General features: G+C 38.7%; 1 protein-coding gene across 3 annotated transcripts in view; it reads right to left on the reverse strand.

Annotated features, from left to right (window-relative positions):
* The window catches only part of SPAG16 (sperm associated antigen 16), a 360,194-nt gene that overhangs the window by 295,651 nt on the left and 48,323 nt on the right, over positions 1-16,220 (reverse strand). For all 3 annotated transcript variants that reach the window (XM_039728694.1, XM_039728693.1, XM_039728695.1), the window contains one exon: positions 14,405-14,535. In XM_039728694.1, coding sequence (XP_039584628.1) covers positions 14,405-14,535 — 131 coding nt within the window. The remainder of the gene's footprint in view (positions 1-14,404; positions 14,536-16,220) is intronic.

A 16,220-nucleotide genomic window follows, 5' to 3' on the forward strand; every position in this document is an offset into this window, starting at 1 on the left:
AGGGACCACAGTGGCTCATCTGGTGCCACCTCCTGCTCCAGCAGGGTTATCCCAGAGCACAGGGCCCAGGATTGTGTCCAGATGGCTCTTCCAGTGAGGAAGTACCACACCCTCTCTGGGCTCTGTTGGAAAAGTTCTTCCTGCTGTCCAGGTGGAACTTCCTGAGCATCAGTCCCTGCCCATCCCTCGTGTGCCACTGCAGGTCCCTGCTCTGAGCCCTCCCAACACAGGGACAGCCAGGGCTGAGGCTCCTCTCAGCTGGGGCTCTCTCCAGGCTGAACAGCCCCAGCTCCCTCAGCCTTTCCTCAGCTGGGAGATGCTCCAGGCTCTTCATCTCTGCAGCCTCCACTGGCCCTGCTCCAGCAGCTCCATGTCCCTCCTGTGCTGATGATCCCAGAGCTGGACACAGCATCCAGAGGTGTCCCCCAGGGCTGAGCAGAGGAGCAGGATCACTCCCTGACCTGCTGGCACTGCTCTTCCTCACACACCCCAGGACTGCTGAGCTGATGGCTGGTAAAGAAAGCTAACTCATGCTATGGCTCAAAACAGGCACCTTCCTGCAAAGATACCTATTCCACACAGAGGTCAAAGAAGCCCAGAGCATTAAATTTCCTAAAAGTGAGGGGGAAAACCCCCAGTTCTCCCAAGCTAACACAGGCTCATTTTCTTGGTCAAAACACCTCCAGTGTCAGCCTGCTCAAAACCAGTGCAGATGCAATTCCTGTGTCTAAGGCATGAAGACTCCAGATGTATAGGGAGGGGGAGAACAACCCCTCAAGTGATTCACAGAGTGCTTCTCTTCTTGGGAATATTGTTCCTCTTTGGATTTATTTTGAAATGTTACCCTCCCACTTATTTATTTCTTAATCTTCATATTATCTAAAAATTCTTTAATTTATATATTTTGCATAAATAAGGAAGGAAAAAAAAGGTGGTTTATATTTAGCATGCCTCTTGTGAATTTCTGTCCTTCTCACATCAACAGATAATGTTTAATCTAGTAAACTTTGGCATAATTTAAAATAGCACTGGTCTCCAAAGTCTTGTAGATCTCCAGCATTCGGAATGTTATTCTTCAGGGAACCCATTAATTTTCACAAAAAGGTCTCAAAGGGCTGTATTAATTAACAGATCCAAGTAATCTACAAAAACTGAAATACTGCCAAAACACTCTGCATGTACTCCCAGCTCATTAAAAACGCCAAAATCCTCAGTTTAACATTAAATAATTCCCACAGGACTTACAGAAAAGCTTACACAAGTATGGTATTTAAAAATCATTTTAAATGCTAGGGAAATTTACAATGATTTATTATCACAATTACACATAATAAACCTTTCAGAGCTATAGCTCTAACCTAAGTTATAACTGTTACTGTGTGATAAACTGCTCTATCAATATGTCCTTTCCATATGGACTTTGTGCTCCCATTCTCTCACTCCTGCTTTGTAGAGAGCATTTTGTTCAATCTGTCTAAACCACTACAGAAACAGACTCAATCTTACACCACCATTGCTCTAAAGAGGATGAAGAGCTGGAGAAGTGATACTGAAGGATGGTAATATCCAACCCTAAAGAGATGAGGAAGCAAACAAGGTGCATTGCTTAAACATAAAACCAGGTTGAGGATGCTCGTGGATTAGAAATTATTTGTAAAGACTTGGCACCTACTGTTTAACTCATCAAAAAATGCCCTCAGAAAGTTTCAATGACTACCCAAGTTATGCCATAGTCCCATCTTTGTTCTACTCCAACTGTACCAACTGACATATTTTGTTGTCTTCTCCTCCTTTGCCCTTCTCCCCACACCCCTCCAAGAATGACTGTGCACAACCCAGTTCCATTTGTGTCCAAAGTTCCCAACTGCAAGGTCATACAATTCTAAACTCAAGGCAAAAATCAGGCCCAAAACCACGCAGTTTTATTTCCCAATGTGTCAAAGATAAAACATGTCTTCTTTCCAAGAAAAAACCAAAAACTAACCTGAAGACTTAAAATCCTTGACTACTGCCACAATGTTACATTCCATTTTCTATTCCTTGGACTCTCTTGTCACTTTTCTATGAAGTCTTTTCAGTACTTCTTTATCTACTTTTTATCTGTTTGAATAAAAAGTCTTTGTGTTGTTCCTTTCCCCACAGATACACTTCATCTTGCATAATGGAACTGTAACTGCAGTATTGCAGACCTTGGCACACATACTCACATGAAAAGCATGTTGAAGCACTTCAGGAAGTTTAAAGCCCAGAGTATCACATCTGTTGGAGTGCTCCATTATGTCAGGAATGACACACATTGGGCTGAACAACATGGAAAACCTTTAATGCCTGAACCATCCTTCAGAGTGGGTTTTGCTATATAACCACATGCAATAGAAAATAGGGTTGAAGGACATTTCAGTATCAAAGGCACCAATTTTCATTTAAGCCATGCTAGCCCATATGTCATTATTAGCTAGCGAATTAAATTCAGACCCCAAAAACTATTAAACCACACATTACTGCTTCATTTTTTAAGTCACACTGAGTTTCATGGATGTTTCCTTGCCACTAGATCAGGTTACAGCATTACAACAAAATATTTTGTTTCTATTTTTGCCCTGAATGCTCAGAAATGCAGGGAAGTCAGTTTTAGACAGAAAACTCTCCAAGTGGCCATCAATCTTCCTTCATTTGCTGTTGTCTCATTTGTCCTTCCCCTGCCAGTGTCTCTCTCCTGAGAGGTAGCTGATCCATTTAAACACTGTTCACAGCACAGAAAAGATTTTCTGGCCTCCAGGAACACCAGCCAGGAACAATGCAGTTAGTACTGTGGAGTAACTAAAGGATGTACCATCCACAGGATCTAAAATTACCATCTAATTCCCATCCCTGGAAGTGTCCAAGGCTGGGCTGGATGGGGCTGGGAACAACCTGGGACAGTGCAAGGCTCCCTGCCCGTGGCAGGAGTTGGAACAAGAGCTTCAAGGTCCTTCCAACCCAAACCATTCTGGGGTTCTGTGATACGAATCTAACTTGAGCAACTACACAAAACTGCACCAGAAAAATTTCCCATCATGTGAACAAGTAGTGCTGCTCATTTCTGGCTGCTGGTACTTTTGCCTTTGAAAGCAGTGATATAAATATGCACATATTTTACTAAAACAGACATTTGTAGAAGAAGGCTGTTTTAACATAGCAGTGCTTGGAGAAGCACTATACATTTGGCAGCATCAACTCCTGTAAAGTTTTACTGATCATCTTAAAGTTGTCTTAGAATTTGATTTATAATTGGTTAGCAGAATTATGAGGCTTGATTTCCCAGCACTTTCAATCCATAACTCAAACATATGAAAAAACAAATAAATACCAAACAGAAGCAGGGGGACTTCATTGATTTTAAGTTTAAAAACCCAAACATATTTCAATTCAAAGAAGCTCAAAAAGAAACTGTACCTACTCTACAAAAGAGATCAATAAATAAATTGGAATGGGTTCATTTGCTGTGATTCCATGAGGGATAGCACATACCATTTAATAGCAATTTCATGATATCAAACTGCAGCAATGCCACAATGAGCAGGAAAACAAGAGGAGCAACACTCTGACCATAACCCACATTACCCAAACAGCAAGAATGAAGGACAAAATTTGAATTGCTTGTAAAAGATCAATGACTAACCAGAATGGGGTATTACAAAATAATCAGCATTCATACACCCATAAAATTATTTGAATTATGCAATCATTAAGGTTGGAAAAGACCTCTAAGATCAAGTCCAACATCAAGCCAGCACTGCCAAGGCCACCTCTATACCACATATCCAAGTGCCACATCCACACATCTTTTAAAGGGAGATGGTGACTCCACCAGTTCTCTGTCCAGTGCATGACAACCTTTCAATAAAGGAAGTTCCCTTCCTAGCAAAGCACAGTCTTGCTCATTTTAATACAAGAAATTGATGGAAAATAGTCAAAATAACTTCTATTTCTGAAAAAAATTTAAAATCACAGAACAAAAATACAGCAAGATAAAAAACACTGTCTGCAGCTAAATGGAAAACTATAAACCATAAATTTTAATTAAACTTGTTTTGTTTTGGACACTCTGTGCCTAAAACATGCCATTTCACACACAGATGGCTTTATTTTTAAAGGAAAAAACAAACCCAAACAAATAAATATCAACAGAAGTTCAGTCTGGAAATAGCCCTGATAAATGTAGAAACAGTTTCTAGTGCTGCAGTCCATTAACTTCCATAATTATGAGCTCTCACAAGGAAACAAGGATGATCACAGCCTTAGACAAACATTCACCTCGGTGACATTTTTATTTCAAATACTAACATTTACAACCCAGGGCCCAGAAACTGAAATCTCTATCAGTTCTGTTTTGATTTTAAGTTAGAGTTATAAATCTAATTGGTTTGAAACAAGGAAAGAAAGAGATCCAAGAAAAGCTGACAAGTACTATTTTACCATTTAGTATCAATTAGTGAAAAATCAAAATCAACATATTCTTTTGTCTGGTTTGACTGTCACTTACCTCATCTGTCCTACTTTGATGAGAGAAAAATGTTAATATGAATTTAATGATTTAGCTTAGACTGAACTAAAAGCTCCATAGATTTTCAAATCTTAGCAACATCTACAACTGGAATGAAGTTTTCAAAATATGCTGAGCATCCCCAAGGAAATGCAGTCATTTTGTCTGAGTCTCCAAAGGAGAATTGGTCTCTTCTGCAATATGGATGTTTGTTTATACACCTGCAGAGTAGCTGCTGAAAGCTGGATCTGAATTAGAATTTGGGCACTTACACGATACAGATTCTGTCCCTGAAGTCGAGCACAGCCTCTGAAAATTTGAGCATTAGTGAAAATATTCAAGTAAGATTATTGCTGCCATACATCTGCTCCCTTTCACAGCTCCCAAACCCCTAGCTAGGGATCTCTTACCCCTTACCTGATCTGCACAGAACTTACTGTAGGCAAAAAACCACAAACCAGTGTGATCTAATGATGGTGCTCGCCAGTCACAGATAATTATAACAGCAGCAATTAAAGTCTATCCAGTAAATAAACCCATAACCACAACTCACCATTGCCATGCATCTTCCAGCAGCTCCTTAGGACTTGTTCCAGCACAAGGACACACCCTCCTGCTGACATCCAGGGGGAATAGAACAGAAGCACCACTGCAGACAATGCACAGCCTCTGGATTTTATGGCACCTCCATCAAAACCAAGGGTTAAAAAAGTCTATCACTGAATTCCTGGTACTGGTAGGTTATTCCAAGTACTGTTGACTATGGCAAGAAATAGGTATCCTGGCCTAAAATACTGCTAGAAAAATGGGCATCAGGTACACAAATGAAGCTACTGAAATGTATTTTTAAAGAAATGTGGACATTGGCAAAAGCCCTCCAAATATACAGAATTCCCTACTGCTTGATTTCTTGCCCAGTTCTATTTGGAAAGTGTTCTTGTGCTGCAAATTCTCCAGGAAGATACTTCTGAAAGATTAGGAACTGAAATCACAAGTAGAGGAAGATGGAGGGAATTGTGGAGTGAACAGGCCAACAAACGTCTAAAATTCAGCTTCAGCATTTCAAGGGAAACCCACAGGAATTCACTCTCTTCCCATGAAACTTGAACATGCTTTTGAACATTTTTAAAACTTCACCTTTCAGACTGAGTTCAAGTTTTAGTTTTTTTGTCAATCTTATTGTTTGCCTAGCTCCAAGTGTGTCAACACTGATGTTTTCAGAATTTACCATGAAGGAAATTTTGAAATCAGAATGGAATAAACAGGAAATCATCACTAGGAGGGTTGGTATCATTCTTGAAGTTTTCACAGGTATTTCTCCTTATTGCTGTTTTGTACTTAGGAACTTTTATTCAACAATGCAGCAAGTCTGCCCACAATTAATAATTCTTTTCTTTCTGGCCAGCTGTGTAGTTACTCACTCAAACAAGGGTAAACACACCTACTTTCTTCTTTAAATTTCTTATATTTATCTTGCTTTCCTTCAGAGACACTACAGCTACTATAGTTCAAGTACTACACTCATTTTAATAATTGAAAATCTCACTTAAAAATATTTATATAGCAAAAAATCAACAGAAGATTTTTTACAAACTACAGCTATTAACACCCTGTAAGATAAAGCACTGATATGAGATTTCCCAAGCCACAGGGATTAGGAAATAGAGCTACACAAATGGGAACTGCCACCTTTATGCACCTCTGTGTTAGTGCTGTATCTCTAAATGACTGCAACCATAAATACCCTAAACCTTCAGTGATTTTACATTTGGCTTATGGAACTGGTCTGCAAATGAGTGGCAGGTGATTTCAGTTTCTATTACCCCAGCCAGTAGAGAATCATTAGAACACCAGGTTTGTAATACATGCACAACTTTTCACAGGTCAGACTGAGAATAAGGGAAGACCACAAGCATTAATAAATCAGTTGACAATTTCTACAGGATAGTATCAAAGAATGGAAAGTGCTTAATGGTATTAATTGCAATGTATTCAATGATTTGGCAAGTAAAATTCCTCATTAAAGCACAGCAAGAGCAACCCTACACATTCCCTCTGATGACTTTTGAACATTATGCATTATTCTTGCATTTATGTGAATTACTTCTATTTAGAATATATTTTTAATTTGGCCTTATCTTATATTTTTATTATGTTCCTCTTCCTTTCTTTCTACCACAATATATTTTTCCTGAACACCGATTCTCAGGAAAAGCAGTCCACAATGCTCCTCACTTTCCCAGAAAACAAACCACCCATCTATGGGCCAATTGTACACATATCTTGCTGTGACTGCCTACAAACTCAAGTTCTTAAAAAATTACTTTTCCCAAAGATAAGTATTTCTTCACATGGAAAAAATTCATTGCCAAGTACAAGAAAATGTAAGAAGTGGTACATGAAATCAAAACAAAACTTCTAACCATCCTAAAGAAAGTATTTGTTTCCTGGCAAATAGTAGTTTTGAATAGGTGTTAAATATATAATAAAAATGTAAATTGCTTTTAAGTTCACAAGAAAAAATCAGTATTGCAACTTCAGCGAGGATCTTCTTGTGAATAATTATTTACAATTATGTCAAAGTGAAAGAAGTGTCATGACACATATTAATCACCTCCTAGAAATCCTAAATTTTAGCATTTTTCATTTTTTAAAAATCCCATTATATGGATTCCCTCATGCTAATTAGAATATTTTTAAAGCTCACAAATATTCTCCATTTCAAGAAAATCTCAACATCTTGTTCACACTCTATGAGATGTACTTATAAGCTGACTTATTTTTAAATTGTCTTTGGTTAGTGTATCAGCCCATGTGACAACCATTTCTTTTATAATTAATGTATTACAGCTGTTCAATATAGAATTATAGAACTATAGAATACCCTGAGTTGGAAGAGACCCACCAGGACTCTCCAGCCCAGCTCCTGGCCCTGCCCTGGACACCCCAACAACCCCACCCTGTGCCTGAGAGCATTTCTCATGTCCATTAAATATTGAGGTATTAATGCATTTGGAGCCCAGAACAGTCAGATCACCACAGGATGATTGCTTTCAGTTAAATACTTATCAGAAAATTACTAACCCAGTCTATTCAGCCCTTTTCTGTCCATAAACTATTGGGAATAACAAGGAAAAGCCAAGCAATTTAGCAGAGTGACAGTTGCCAGGCATCACACCTTTGGCTCTATGGAGAATACACAAGAGCCTCAATAAAGTTACAACCATATCTTTTTACAATCTTTCTTTTTGCAAACAAGTACTTCTTCTGCAAAATCTGCTCAATAACTATGAAGATAGCTAATAAAAAAAATATATTATATGCTTTCCCTCTGTTGACCCTGCCTAAAAATAGTCTTTTTTTCTGGTAAATATGCTTGTTCACTCATAAAATTACAGAGATACCCAGCTGTTTTCATGTGTGCACCATAAATACACAACATGCCTTGAGATTATCCCTCAGATTATTGCTGCTAGGGTTGCAAAGTGCCTGTTCCAGCCAGAGCCAAGGCTCTCCCTCAGGAGCCATCCCTGGTGGCCAGAACTGCAGCCAGAGCTAATGAGAAACAAAAAGGCTTCTAAAGACTCTGATAGCCCAAAGCTTTAGAGATGAACATGAAGGAACATTTACCCTGCAGGGGAAGAGGGAAAGGTGGGGCCAAGGGAACCATTCACTTCCCTTCTGATTGCTGTATGAGATGGAAAAAGCTCCAAAGGAGGGTAGAGGGTTGGAGCCAGGAGTTCTGCATTCCTCCTGCCAGGGCAGCAAGGCCTCCCAGAGCTTATCCAAGTGTGAGCCACAGAGTTCTCACTGATTATTCACGGAGAGCTCACTTTTCCTCTCTATTAAACTGCATTACAGGGAGCTAAACTGCTTCTGACATTTTCCTCTTGAGTGCTCCCTCCACATAAACTGTGTCCAAGCTGCTGCAGAGCTGTACAATAAGTCTGTGGAACAATCCCTCCATTACAACATGGGCCTTAATGCAGCCAGAAATTAACTTAATTTGTATAGAAAACAGTGCTGCTCTGCCATCGAGGGTTAAAGCACTGAACTGTGACTTGGAAGACATGAAGTTAATTTCTGGATCTTCCACTTGGCCAATCTAGCAGGAATGACTTCACAGGAGGATAATGGTGTCTCACAGGACTGCTGGGCACATAAGGACATGCATGAGGCTGGCAGGGCACACACAAATATTCTTCCCAACCTCTGTAAGTGATGTGGAGTGCACCCACACTTGCAGGCTTTAGGGTTATGTATCACTTGTTCTTTGCAGAAGGGTAAGAACTTCATGTGCAGTTTAAGCACACGTTCATACTACTCATAAAGGCCAGTCACGGGGAAAAAAAAGGCATTAATTGCAAGAATTTTTCAAAGGAAAGTACTTGAATTTGCTAGATGGCAAAGAGAGAGATATAAAATTTATTAACAACATTAATTTGATGCTAAAAGACTTGACAGGTTTAGCTGGGAAAGTTAAATGTTTAAAACATCACGAAAAACCCTTACTGCAAGTGTACAGACTGATCTGTCAGAGTGATCCAAGCTGAGCTGCTGGGTTTTATCCCTTGTGTCATGGAAAATGAACTAAGTGACTTGTTAATTTTACATTTAACCATCTCTAACATTAGTTTCTTCAACTATATTCAAAAGCTGATCAAATGGAGAGATGAAAATAAAACATGAGAATCAGGAATTTCTTGTAATATATACAAGGAGATAAAGACTAACCCAGGCTCCCACTCATATTGGCTTTGTTTTTGAAAAGACACACAATTTGAATAGTTCAAAAGAGGCTAAACTGAGTATTTTAATATTTCAGCACACATAAAAATCCATTTCTTCAACTCTACCTTTCTTCAGCAGATGTGAAAATTAACAGCATAAAAATACTTGTGAGTATTATTAGATTTAATTTATACACACTAATGTGTGTGTTTATGGGCACCTTTTAGCATCCTCCCTTCAATATTTGGGCACACTGATGGATGAGATCTGCCCCTGAGCCCTCTTTTCTCCTGGCTGAGCAGCCCCAGCTCTCTCTGACTTTGCTCATACAAGAAATGCCTGTATGTCATATTCCTTTAAAAGCAGGTATAATTTCTGTAGGAAAATTAAGCAGCAGCTCATGTTGCTAATGCAAATCTCCAATTCATTCTGGCTACTCATGCAAGAAATCAGCATATGATGGCACAATTAAAAAGTTTTACTGTTAATGGAAAAATGTAATTTAATTTTAAAAAATCTTTTCTAATGCCCTAGGAGGCAAGAAGAGGGTTTAAATAATTAGTAAGGATTTTTTTTTTTTTTTACCTCAGTAAACTCTTCAACAGGAAATTTTCTCATGAATTTTGGACTTTGAATCCTCTTTCCTGCCTTGTGTACACAAGGACACAGATTCCTATGACTGATCACCTCTTGGTAGACAGACCCTATTTTGCTTGGCATTGTTCAGAGACAGAATAAAATGACATTACTTCCCCAGCTCTAAGGCAACAGAGAGATGGAAACAAATGGGCAGAACACAGGAAAAAGGGAGCCAACATTTGTCAGCCTGACAGGCAGCAGTCTCAGCAAACCATCAGGGTGACTGTTGTCAGAACTCTACAGGCATCACAGAGAAGGATATCAAGGGTAGTGACAAGACAGACCATGGCAAAGCTGCTCTGAGATGTTAATGCAGAGATCTTGGCAACTAGGAGCAGCAACAAAAAGAACCACCCAGATGTTTGCTTAAAAATCATCTCTGCTACTTTTGCTACTTTGTTTACATACAACACAATTTCAATGTCCTGCTCTTCCCACAAGTATATCTTACTTAACTCTATAACTCTAAGGAAACCAGAGTCTGAGAATGAAAAAGAAAACAGGCAGTTATGTCTAGGAAGGACCAAAACACAGTCCAGAGCAAGTGTCAAATCTGACTGACAGAACAAAACACCTTGTTCTTCACACATTGCCAAACTACCTCTGCCTCTCCACCTTACCAAGTGAATGGAAAACTTCACTTTTACCTAGTGCGTGTGGAACTCTGAAAGACAGTGCACACCAACACCACCCATTTTGCACCAGAACTTCAGGCTATAATCTAATTCCTAAGAATTTCCTCATGTCAGCACTCAAAGGATTCTCTGCCCTGCATAGCTGGCTCCTCTGTGTGATGTGGATGTGCATCTGTGTGCACATATGTGCTCAACTGTTAAAGAGAAAATGTGGTAAATGTGAACTAAATGTGAACTCATTTCCTCTGAAATGAGCCCAGGGTTCTGCAGTGCTTTCCTACCTTCATCTCCTGGCACAAGGCTCTACAAGATTGTACCTTTCATTTCAGTTACACAATTTTATGCCACAAGTCAATTTGCATGGTTCCCAAGGAGATAAGTTTTTAAAATCTTCTCTGGAATCTACTGATAAAAAGAGGGGAAACTAGTCTAGTAAGATATAATAATGAATTAGACCCTATTGAAAAGTTATCTTTTACTGGGCCAATCAGGAAATGTGAGATAATCACTAAACATTTTGTATTTGCTTTTCTTTACTATTATCTCCACCTTTCTATTTTTACTGTGCCTAGGTAGAGCATGAGAGCAATTTTCTATCTTTTTATTTTACAAACTATCAAACAAGGACAAAGGATTCGAGAACATCAGGTTACATGTAAATAAGAATAATATACATTTCCTATTACTGCTTATTTTTTCAGCTTCTTGGTAGTCATCTCTCCACCATAATACTTGGCATTTTCCTGGTTTTCAACGCTGTGCTAAACATTGAAAATGCACTGAACACTGTTTGTGTGGGCACCTTTCTTTTCCCAAGTGAAGGCAAGATGAACCATGACAGATGTAGCACTGCATATGGTGACTGCAGAGGTAATTTTTGTGGGAAACAAAACAAAAGCTTAAAGCAAAGATGCAGAAAGCCAGTGAGGAGAAAGTGGACAAGTAAGATTAAGGAAGATCCTTCAGCCACTGTAGATCTTATTACAGTGCTTCTTGTAGGCACAGTAAGATGCACCAGGATATTTAAAAGGGCACTGGAGCAACGTGAATTTAATGCAGAAAAGGAATGCCTCTGAGATGATTTGAGAAGTGGGAATCATTCAGCTTAGCAGCAAATAAACATGGTTTCCCAAGGGATTTCTCCTCCCCCTTCACTAACATGCACTTCAATGAATACTGATGAAGGTCTGAAGAACTAATGTATGTTTGCTTGTGCAAACTGTGAATTTGGATTTGCAGGTGCTCCAGTTTCTATGGAAATGTAGAAGAACCCAGTAATACCCATACACAAACCAGATTCTGTTCTGTCCTTTTGACATACTGGTTCTGGTGAGAAAAATCTGGTCTCATAAGTCAACAGAATGTTTTTCATCTATCCTATGAACATGAACTACAAGAAAAGCTTAATTTTCATCTAGTGCATATGGATTTCCCCTAGTGTCTGTAAAATCAAATAGACAATTATAATTACTAGAAATGCATTTAGTGAACATTTGGAATTTCTTTAGATGGGCTATTTTTATTTAATTCCCTACACAAATAATTTAATCTAAGTCATTCTTCTCTGAAAAATCTTGATTTATGCATTTACTAACCTCTTGGAAAACTAGATTCAGAACTGAATAGCTGTGCCAAACTAAAAAAACCAAGCTCTGTGTGCATTACCTGTGTGCCTTGGGAGTGGATTCTATAGCATCTAAAAAGGTATGAGCTCAATTTGCTGCTCTTCCCCCCAAAAATTTGCACCTTCTGTTTTCTCCAAGTTCTCAGTCACCTGCAGCAAACAGGATCCCAAAAGTGACCCTTTGTTCAACAGAGATCTGTTCTCTTGAAATAGTCCTGGGAACCTCAGGACTTGCTGAATCTGTTATTCCTCTGTCAAACTTACTTGAAATTGAGGAGGGTTTTCAAAAAATTACTGTAGGAAGCACTGTCAAAAAAAGACAATGCAGGCTACCACAGAGCCTTTAGCACTACCAAGAAAAACAAGACAATCTCTCTTTTCCAGCACTTGAAAAGGCTGATTTTAAATAGCAGCATTAGGAATAGAATATAGGAAATAATTTCTGTTAACTGAAATATGTTTTAAGTGTCTTTTTCAGATATAGATAAATGTGTAGTATCTACACCCCCCCAATGTACACAGAGACTTTTTTAAGCAAACAAAAAAGGTTCAGTTCCTTTGTTTACATTTTTTCAAGCACACCTTAAAATTCTTTTGTTCTTCACATGATCTTATATTATCACACTTTTAAAAGAAGCATTACAGTTAATTTCAGAGCATTAACCCAGGCTCTCATTTTCTTTAAAGTAGCATATTTACATGAAAGTCAACATCATATTTGCAGTATATAAAATTAAACACACATCCTCTCTGTCAGGTTTCTTTCAGTATAGTTGTTTCTCCAAGCAAGTTCTAAAGTGTTTCCAAATAAGTTTAAGGACATCCAATTTATTTTTATTTTAGAAAATTGCTTGCTGAAGTGGCACTGTATCCTTAAGGTGTGATATCCAGTTATGAATTGCAAAGAATACTTACAATTTCTCAGCACATTAAGTATCTCTGCTAGCAATAACTAGAAGCACTGGACACAAGGATCTACAGAAATTATAGAAAAATATAATTCAAGAAAGAGAAAGAAAATAAGGAATAGTCTTACATGACCATATTTATCTGCTGCTGTTTGGCTACAAAATAATGGAAAAACTTTGTTAGACCAGAGCTTCTAGGACTTTCAATTACATATTAAATCCTTCTAGATTCACAAGAAGTTTGTAACAACATTCAGAAGTACTTTGCAACTGACACCTGGCTTTCTCTACAGGTAAAGGCAGACTTTTAACACGGAAATGATGACTTGAGCCTGTGATACACCAACAGCTTGTGCTGCTGCAGCCTGGAAGGATCACAGCTGGATGCTTATCCCACCTGATGCACTGAAAATCCTGCCCAGGCTGGAAGTGTCTTCCTTCTCCAGACTGGTTTTCTGTCTGGTTTGTATTTTTTTTAAGCACACACTATTATTGAACCTGGTGTACTTCAGATAAGCCAAAGAACCCACTGATATTTGGGTGGATTTGCTACAGGCTCCTCTGAAAGCAGCACAGAGACACCAGCTGCAGGCTCTCTTTCATGCTTAGACCAATATGACAATGTAATTTGGGAGGAAGTTATGCAAACCAGACAAACCCAAAATTGAGCATCTGGGAGTCTAAGCAGAATCCTGTTGATGGAGGCTAAAGCTCACAGCCCTGTGGTGATGATTTACTGCAAAATGTGCAAAGTTACCAAAGCAACTCTATGTGACCTTTGCATTATATGTATAAAATGCATAAATATTTTAAAAATTTAATTTAAAATTATATTTAAACCCAGCCAATGCATCAGAATTGTCAGAACTTTACTATGAACATTTACTTTTTTTTAAAAATATATTTAGGTTCATTCTTCCTCAGCTGCAGCTAGCAAGCCAATCTAAATTTAAACTCTTCTGATTTTTGACCCAGGGGAATAAACTACAATCAAATACAAATTGCAGAAACATTCAACACTAGAATTTAGTTTTGTGGAACCAGAGTTTACAGTCCTATTTGGTTTCTGTTTTTATACCTACTAACCAAATCCCACTCTTCCTACATAAAAGATGAATCTCAGTCTTTAAACAGTTCTGCCCAGGTGTTTTTCTGTATTTACACTCCCACTGCATTTCATGATCAATTTTTCCACCGTGACATCCTTCAGAGAGGAAGTCCCCCTGAGTGCTGCCAGTAATTTTTCAGATATTTACTTACAGTAAACGCTTCTCAATGAGCTGTTGAAAAATAAAACTCCACATGTACACAATAAAATTAATGCACTGCTCATGGTTCCTACCAGGTCACTGCGAAGTCGTGCACCTTCAAAATGCTGCTCAGCTGATACTGTCCAGATTTCAGGGGTTCAGTGTGCTCTTTAGCATGCTCAAAGGATGGGGTCCCTTCACGATCATCGGGGAACTCTGAATCCTGCAGAAAACAAGAAGTATTAATTCTCAGAAATGCTACATAACTTCACACAATGTATCTATCTATATTACTATTTTGAAAACCCAAATTTATCTTATTTTTCCACTCTTTTTTATCTTCTATTCAATTTTCATAATTTTTTACATCACTGTTGTCGTGATTTTATTAATTTTGATACATATTGGTAAAGCTGACTGCAGGCAGAACAATTGAACACTAATAAATAGTTCTTTCCAAATTATATTCCTACATTTAAGATAACTGGCCTGACATAAAACACAGGACAAGAACTGGGAAGGAAGGTGTATATCAAACCCCTCAGTAAGATTGCCAGCATGGGTTATTTTCCATTTTTCCATGGCCTATTTGTTTTCTAACCCTGTTTTCCATGGGAGGTGAGCTCCATGAGCTGCATCCAGAGGCACAGCTTCTGTATTCTTCAAAAGACCTTTCTTAGAAGTATAACGCCAATAAAAAGTCAAAATATGTGTAGCTAATTTACAGCCTCATTTTCCATTGGTGTGGTTTAAGGTACTTCCAAAGATTAATCAGCAGACTAGGAGATTTACTACTAGCTCTAATTAACCAAGTTAAATAGCTTTATTAAAAATAGATTGCCATTAAAGAATGCAACGAGGGTAACTGTGCACAATATATTATAAGGATTGTACCAGCCATTACAAAGCCACTTTCCAAGACACCACAGTTTGCTGGAGACTTGGCTGATGGCTTCTGTTTGCAACATTTTAGAACATCCTGCTGTGAGAAGCTTTAAAGGACACTGAAATCGCTGTACTCTTCAAAATGCCCATCAAACACTAAGATTAAGGAGGGAATAAAATCACTGTATTTTAATCTGAAAGCACACACACACAGCAGGGATAACCACTAAGTCTTTTTAGTATTTGTTTGCACTAAACTTGATAGCAGCCATCCTGTTTGCTGATAATTTGCAGCAATGAGCATAAAGCAAATTTCACAACTACAAAGTATCAAAAGAATATCTGTTTGTCTTCAGTTTCAGATGCTCTATCCCCTGCATTGTCCTACCAGGGTGCTATTAACCCCAGCCAAACTTATGAAACCACTAAACTAATGACTTAATGATCAGTCTGAGCACATCTATTCCAGACCCAAGACCTGGAAGATATTTTTCAGTGGACTGTGGCTCAAATCACAGCCTAACAAAACTACTCCAAAATCCATGGAACAGTAGGGACTGTCAATATTGACTAACATCAGACAACAGTATTTTGTCTCTGACTGGGAAGAAAGACAGAATCTGGAAATCATGGTGGTGCCCTGTGAAGGCTGACCTAGAACAGAGGCCAGAGAGAGTTAAAGGATAAAGCAGGGATTTATTAGGAGGCCTCAATGGATGCCCCTTGGGCAGCACAAGAGCCCAGCCAGGGCTGCACCCAAGATGAACCAAAATGGTCACAAAATGGACAACCAGTCATGGGGGCTCACACTTTTATAAGTTCTGCTCCATTTGCATATTGCAGTTAATTGTCCAGTTACAGCTCCAGCCCATGAAGTCCCATCCTCTCGTTTTTCTCTCTTCAGTTCACATTGTTCATGCTCTTGGGCCTGAGATCTGGATTGGTTGTTCTTGGTCCCCAGCTAGAGAAGGAATTGTTTTGTCTCCCTGCTCTGTGCAGAGAGCTCACCATCCCCTCTTATGA

The sequence above is a fragment of the Passer montanus genome, unplaced genomic scaffold (assembly GCF_014805655.1).
Source record: "Passer montanus isolate IOZ18808 unplaced genomic scaffold, ASM1480565v1 scaffold66, whole genome shotgun sequence".
In the NCBI taxonomy this organism is placed as follows: Eukaryota; Metazoa; Chordata; class Aves; order Passeriformes; family Passeridae; genus Passer; species Passer montanus.